Source organism: Perognathus longimembris, chromosome 3 (assembly GCF_023159225.1).
Source record: "Perognathus longimembris pacificus isolate PPM17 chromosome 3, ASM2315922v1, whole genome shotgun sequence".
Lineage (NCBI taxonomy): Eukaryota > Metazoa > Chordata > Mammalia > Rodentia > Heteromyidae > Perognathus > Perognathus longimembris.
In genome coordinates this window covers 41257071-41264785 of record NC_063163.1, presented here as the reverse complement: position 1 = coordinate 41264785, position 7715 = coordinate 41257071, and the positions used below count along the sequence as shown (strand labels likewise).

At 48.4% G+C, this 7715-nt stretch overlaps 1 protein-coding gene across 2 annotated transcripts in view; it reads right to left on the bottom strand.

The window, feature by feature from the left end:
- The window catches only part of Lrch1 (leucine rich repeats and calponin homology domain containing 1), a 165266-nt gene extending 158103 nt beyond the window's left edge, over positions 1–7163 (bottom strand). For both annotated transcript variants that reach the window (XM_048341362.1, XM_048341364.1), the window contains exon 1: positions 6573–7163. In XM_048341362.1, the coding sequence (XP_048197319.1) occupies positions 6573–6900 (328 nt within the window). In that variant the 5' untranslated portion in view covers positions 6901–7163. The remainder of the gene's footprint in view (positions 1–6572) is intronic.
- Between the last annotated feature and the right edge of the window lie 552 nt (positions 7164–7715).

Here is a 7715-nt window from a genome sequence, read left to right as displayed (position 1 = left end):
AGCCTGTTAGTATTCAAGAAGTATGATTTTGACTGTTCTTGGCTTTTCAAGAAAGTAACCCATAACGTAAATGAGGCATTAGAAATTATACCTGACATGCCAGAGACACATAGAAGACGTGACTGTATGCACTAGTCATGACAGTTTCAAAAGCTTTTAACAGAAGTCCTACCCACCTTAACGAGGAAGAAATGCATCAGCAAGAGAAGAAATATGAATGAGAAAGGGCATGATATAACTACTAATTTATGAATGGATGGGATTTGGAATATATGTAATGAACAAAGACATTTATACATTATACCACAGATGTAAGCGACAATGAACATTAATAACTAATAGCAGGAAAATAATGGTGCCTATAAAAGAACATGGATTTTAAGAAAACACATGTGGATTTTCAATGCACTATTTAATAGTAAGAAATCGTTTCAAATTATGTAACAAAGCATGATATCAAAAGTAGACAGATGGCTTTACCAAGACTGGTGGGTCTCCATAGCTAGAGGATGAGAGTTGGAAAAAGTTAGAAACTAGTAATAAGCCAAGTGCCAGCATCTCACATCTATAATCCTAGCTACTTGGGAGGCTGAGATCTGAGGCCTACAGTTTAAACCAGCCTGGGCAGGAAAGTCCATGAGATTCATATCTCCAATTAACCACCAAAAGTCAGAAGTGGAGATATGGATCAAGTGATAGAGCCTCATCCTTAAATGGAAAAATCTCAGGCCCTGAGTTCAAGTCCTAGTACTAGTACAAAAAAAAAAGAATCCAGCGGAGCAGATAAGACTACCTACAAATCACAGAGAAAAATCTTTGTCAGTAGGCACACACGGGAGGTCAATAACTCAGGCAGACTAGAGTGCTAGTCCTACAAGCTGAAAGAGATTAGGCCTCAACCACTTCCAGAGTCCGCTAACAAAACATCCTAAAAGCCCTGAGCTGTCAGTCACCCCATTATATGTTGGGAGTGAAGTAGGAGGATATGACCTGAGGACAGGCTTTTATGCACAGAATCTTAGGGACAACATCTTACTCCACATCTTGAAACTGTCTTTCCAATCACAAAATGACCATGGGCACTCTAATCCAAATCCTGCCTATCCTGCAAAACCTGATCTGAATCCTCCCTTTGCTATGGAAGTCTTCCCTAACCATCTCCACAGAAATGACCTTTCCTCCAAATTCAGCACACAAAGCCTATCAGTGCTATAATGGAACTTCCTAGAACGTTTCTTGGTGGCTCATGGTCTACTGTCTTACACTGTCTTATACGCTGCATCTATGGAACGCCCCACTCCAACACTGACACACACACACACACACACACACACTCTCTCTCTCTCTCTCTCTCTCTCTCAATGAGTATTTTTATGCCATATTTCTGCATGCTTGCCTGAGCAAGCTCCGCATTTCCTATATAGTATTTCTAGCATAATGACAACTCAAAACAATAATGAAGATAAGCCCTATCTACTCCTTAACAATATTGTCCTTCAAGTTGCATTCCCAAGGTAAAGCAAATGTAAGAACTTCCTTTACCTTTCTAGAACTTCGGGCAGTCAGCCTAGATTTCTTTTCTCCCTCTTCATGCAGGCCACTTTGTTTCAATCACACACTTTTTTAACTTCTCCATGTGAAATGACACTACTTAATTAAAAAAAAAAAAAGCTTTACTGATGTGCTTATTTGTGTACCTCTTCTTTCTTATCTGACCCAATTTTATGCTTCAGTTTATATTTACTGGTCATTTATGTCCTTGCTACAAGCCAACTAAAGCCTATCTAAATCAGACTATGATTATTTGTTGTAAAAAGATACCACATTATTCAAAAACTCCCCTTACTCATCCTAAAAAAAATTATCTCTTAATTTATCTCTCCATCCTTTTTTCCAACCCATATAAGTAAGCCCACCTTATTCACAGATTTATTCGAGATGGATTTGACCAAGCATGGTCCAAAAAAAATCCTAATTTTTTTAAATTCAAAAAAATTTTCAAAACCAAAAATAAATAAGTACATTTCCAAAAAAGCTCTCAGTCTGCCGATCCTGATCTATTTAAATCATCATGTGATCTGCTCACTACTTCCCTGCCTTTCATTCTGCGAAAAGATTTCTCCTAAAGAACCAATGTCAATCCAATAAAATGAAGGCAGAAGTAAATGCACTTAAGTGGAAGTGATAAAGGGAAAATGTGAGATTTGTTGAAAGGCAGCATGTGTTTGGTGCCAGTCAGGCAGCTTTATGGAAAAGATAAATCAAGCATCCACAGTCCACCACTGAAATCTATTTACTTTGAGCATTTGTGGTTTCCCTGCACGGTGACCTCCTCTTAGAACCATATATCCACAAATATTGCAGGTGAAAATTTCATAGGAGAGACAGAACAGGAATTCTCCTTGGGTCATTGCTGGATTCCTATAATCCACACAGGGGAGCTCAGTAGGTACATGGGAGATGAATGGTGGGTGAACAAACATCCAGAGACTCTTTCAAGGTTTTTCACCTCCCCTGCTGTTGCCTCTGGCTTCACAGGAGATGCTCAAGGACATGAACACTGGAAACACTGGTTCCTGGGCAGGAAGGTATACAATCTTGAGCATTCTATCTAACTTCTCTCCACTCTGGTCTCTCCAGCCATGAGTGAGGTGCTCCTGGTGAGGACTGAGTCAAACAATGTGGACCAGTACTCAGCACATAGCCAAGTGCACACCATCAGGCCTTACCACAGTCCCGGGGTCCCTCTGGGGCAGTGCTACCTCAGCACTTTCCCCTTCTCATCTGCTCAAAGACGAGAATCTTACAGCAAAACTTACTTTGCCTGAAATACGTGTAAACGAATAGGCTTTAAGTAAGAGTCTGGTACATTTTTTCCTATGCATTTGATTGACAACTTGGACCTCTACAAAGCAGCTGGGGGGGGGGGAGGGTACTTTATTTTCCTGTGTTTACACCTTGGTTTCCAATGCTTTTCAGATACTCTACAATGCCCAAGAGGGCAGTTCTGAAGAGGTGACTGCCAGAAGGTACTTTTTACAAGGCATAAACCAAATGGCCTGGACTATACAACTTCACAGGGAGGAAGAAAAAAAAAACTTTCTATGTGCCTCTGTCTTGCAAAGCTTATACAAAGAGCCTTAAGGATTGTTGTGTGCCATTCTAATTTGAAGCGACATTCTGTAAGCTAGCTTAGTGAATATATTACTACTGAAACTTTCAATTGTTCTAGAACTCAAGATGTAGGAAATGTCAACACTAAATACTATTTTCTCCTCAGTGGGTTGTCTTAAGATTATATAAACTTAAGTCAGGTTCATTTGTCCCTCTATCCCAGATTTGAGCAATTAACATAGAGCCTTTAAATTTGACTAGTTAGAATTTTCTAAGCACTAAACATGACCAAGGGAGACTCCAAATTAAAATCCTACAAAACCCATCACCCAAGCTGGCCATAAGCAACAAAGAGGAGATAAGGATTAAGTATCCATCTCACACAGGAGATCACAACAGAAAAATGAGGCTCCTGTTTTGAAAGCACTATTGTCTTCTCAAGTAAATGCCAACCAAGCAGACTCCTTAAGTTCACCTAACTAATGTAACAACCCTCCATATTTTATTTCCTTTAAATTACTTTAATTTTGCATTATCTTTAACTCATTGTACAAATGGGTTTCAAGTCAACACATCAATTTATGTTCACGATGAATCTTCTTCAGTGTCACTCTTTCCATCATTCTCCTCCCCTATTTATTCTTATAACTGTTTTCCAAAAGCGTATCTTCCCTACTTGAGAAGAATCTCATAGTCTTTTTCTTTTCCTTTTGTATTTTGAAACCATTTTTACAAAATTAAAGTTACACAGAAGTCTTTTTTTGGAAAATAAAATAGTAGCAGTTTTAAATAAAAATGAAGAAAATAATCTTAAATTATCTTTGTACGTAACAACTTAAACATTTGTTCCTAGGTAAGTAAAGTATCTTTGCCTGGGATGTAGGTGGGAATATTGATAAAACAAGAAGTCTTTGGGAGAAGATAAAAATTGTAACACCCAGCTAGAACAGGATCAGTGAATCTTTTCATCTTTGTGTGAGAGATCCAAGTAAGTAAGTTAGGGCAGAAAACTGAGTTTTATAATCTACTAATATGTTTTTGCTGTATCAGGAGACACTAGTGGTTTCACAGGACATTGGAATTGACTGGCTGGGACTCAAATAGTGGGAACTCAGGCATCCTTACTTAGCCCACAGGAACTGCCAGTTTGGAGGTGACTGCTCCCCACTGTCAGAAGAGTAGTCCTCTCTCCACTGTGTCCTCTTATGGCATAGTAGCCTGTCCCCAGATAATGTGGCCTGTTCTTAGGGAACGTGGCTTTCTAGTGATCTGGTTCTCCACATTTATTACATTTCCTGTCCAAGTTACTGAAATCAATCTGCTGCATAGAGTTTTTCCAGGCTACTCCTTGAAGATGCTTTTCTTTAGGCCCTCAGTATTTTTTATGCCATGTTTCTGCATTCTTGCCTGGACAATGTCTCTATTTATAGTCCTTCCAGTTTATAGACAACTCAAAATGACAATGAAGAATATAGGGCTGGGAATATGGCCTAGTGGCAAGAGTGCTTGCCTCGTATACATGAGGCCCTGGGTTCGATTCCTCAGCACCACATATACAGAAAATGGCCAGAAGTGGCGCTGTGGCTCAAGTGGCAGAGTGCTAGCCTTGAGCAAAAAAGAAGCCAGGGACAGTGTTCAGGCCCTGAGTTCACGGACTAGGACTGGCCAAAAAAAAAAAAAGAATATACCCCCATCTACTCCTTAACAGTATCATCCTTCAATTCACATGCCCAAGGCCAAGCAAATACAAGAACTTCCTTTACCTTTCCAGAGCCTCAGGCAATCAGCCTAGATTTCTGAACTGTACAAATTATTGTACTGTACCCATTACTTCTCGTCACACTTGGCTCTGTTTTCAGTAGACCTGCACAGCCATTCCACAACTGAGGGTACACTAGAGGAGCAGAATTTAATACCAGATGTGCTTAAGTCAACCATGGGGGGGAGGGGGGAGGGGGGAGGGGAATAACTCCTACATGAGGAGATGTAACCAAGAGGTCCTGTCAAAACAGCCTCCTCAGCTGTTAAGACCTCAACTCTGGAAATACCCTTTATGTGGCTCATTCCCAAATATCCCTAAATCCAAACGTCAAAGTTTAATGAGGAGGGGGGAAGACAGTGTTTTGTTTTGGGTTTTTGTTCCCCCCCCCCTTCCCCAACACAAATCTCTACCTAAATATTCATTAAGGCTCCATAAATGATAATTAAATTAAAGGAGGGAAAGGGGCACTGGAAACCCAGCCTCCTAAAAGCCATTACTGTGGACTCCCTTGCTCCTCCACCTTCATCTTGTAGGGCAGAAGGCTGGGAGACCCTGAGCTGAGCTCCATAGCAATCCAGAGGGGCTTAACACTCGTCCCCAAAGGCGATGACAGGAGAGGTCTGGGAAGTGTCTCCCAAATGGGGCACCCATTGCCCCAGGAAATGCTGGGCGCCTGCCATGGTACCAGCCACGGCTTCCGAGGAGCGGAACCAGATGGTCGGAAACCAAGTCAGTTCTGTGCCGCTCGCCAGGCCCCGATCCCATGGCACCCGCCCCCTTCCTGTGTATGGATCCCGCGCCCACGAACCCCAACGACCGGCGAAGAGAAAGCAGACGTCTCCGAGAGATGTCAACACATGACATAACTTGAAATCGCTGGCTGCTCCTCGGCGCGAGTTACAACTCGCCGGGCTCACACAGGCAAACCGGCTGGCTTTCATGACTTTTCATTGACTTAGGCCGTGCCTGTCTGCCGGGGGGCGCGGGGGGGGGGGGGAGACGCAGAAGTCGGGTTCCCTGGGAACCCGCGCGTCCGTAGAAGTGGGTAGCCACCCCGACGGGGTGAAAGGGAAGGGGAGGGATCCCCAGGGCTTCGGAAGGCGACCGGCGGCTGCCGCGATCGGCGACAACCGGCGGCGACGGCGGGGCTCAGGAGGCGCAGGAGGAGGAAGGCCCGGCGGGCACCTTCTGGAGGGCTGCCCCGGGCCGCCCGGCCGCTCGGTGCCAGTGCGGTGGGCCCCCTCTGGGCACTGCGCGCCCGTACTCTAGGAGGGGCCGGGACCGGCCGAGGGTGTGCCACCTTTGTCTTGGGCGGATGGACCGATGTCTCCACGCAGAGAAAGGGTCTGACCTGGCCGGGGGATGGGGGGGAGGGTGTGGAGAGAAGCACACGGCCGCGGCCGCCCGCGATCGTGTTCACAGTCCTGCACCCGGGCCGTCCCCCGTGACACCTTCCACTTGCACCGCGCGCCCCGTGCGAGCCCGCGTGCGAGTCCCAGCCCCGCGGCCACTCGGCGGGGGCCACCCGGCACCGCCGCGGAGGGCAGAGCCCGCTTCTCCCGTGGCCACTCAGGTGATCACCAGCCCTGGGGCGCCACCAGAGCGCGGCCGGGCCGCAGGTGGGCCGCCGCGCGTCCCAGAAAGGCAGGGCAGCCGGACAGAACGGCCCCTCCACAGCCCCAGCCGCGTCGCTCACCTGCCTGCACCGTGTCCGAAAGGTCGTGCCCGGGGGCCGCGGTCCGGGGAAATTCCTTCAGTTTCCGAGCGCTGAGGTTCAACCCCCCGGAATTGGCCGCCTCCTCCAGCGCGCGCTCCAGACCCCGGTTCAAGGGCAGGTTGAACCCCCCGCTGCCGCCGCCGCCGCCGCCGCCACCGCCGGCGGCCCCGCCGGCGCCTCCGGTTCCTCCGTGGTGCTGGTGGAGGTGATGGTGGTGATGATGGTGGTGGTGGTGGTGGTGGTGGGGATGATGATGGGGGTGCAAAGCAGGGGCGAAAGATTGGGGTTCGCTTCCCGGCGTCGCCATCTTCTTCAGGGCCCCCTCCACCCCCACCCCACCCCGCCCCGCCGCTCCCGCGGGGAGGGTCACGGCCTTTCCCGGGCGGGAAGACCGCCGATCGGGCTGCCGGTCCTCGCAGAATGCACAGCCGAAAGACGCGGGAGCGCGGGCGGAGGCTGCGGGCGGGCGCGCGGAGCTGGGGGCGCGCGGGGGGAAGGAGGGGGGAAGGCGGCGGCGGCGGCTCGATCTTCAAGGTTTCCTGTCCCCGGGAAGCCGAGGCCGGCGGCGGCGGCGGTGGCGGCGGCGGCAGCGCGCATGTGCCTCCGCCCGCCCGCCCGCCCGCTCCGCCTCCCTCCGCCGCGCCCGCAGCCCAGCCCCGCAGCCACCCGGCAGTCCTCGACACCCAACCCTCGGAATCTCCTTCCACTCGGGGGGGGGGGGGGTGGGGGGCGGTTAGGACCAGAAGGGTTCTGAGTGGTGACGCGGAGAGGAAAACCACGTGAGCTGTTGGACTCACGATTTCCTTCTTGTAAAAGGCAGTTTTGTTTGGTTTTGTGTTGTTTTCGGGTGGGGGGGTGTTTTTTGGGTTCACACACACACACACACACCCGCTAGGGGTTCAGCCCACTAATGCCTTCTGACATCTGAACACCTACAACGAACCAGGAAGCCGGTCTAGGGATTCTCCATAAATTATCTCATTAAACCCAGGAACTCCGTAAGTGGAAAGATTGCTTCCTTCCTCCCACAGAGGAAGTTAAGAAACGTTCCTAAACGGAGGTCGCTAGTGCAAGTCGGAGGTCGAGCTAGATGGATTCGAACCGGCAGCCCTCAGACTAGGG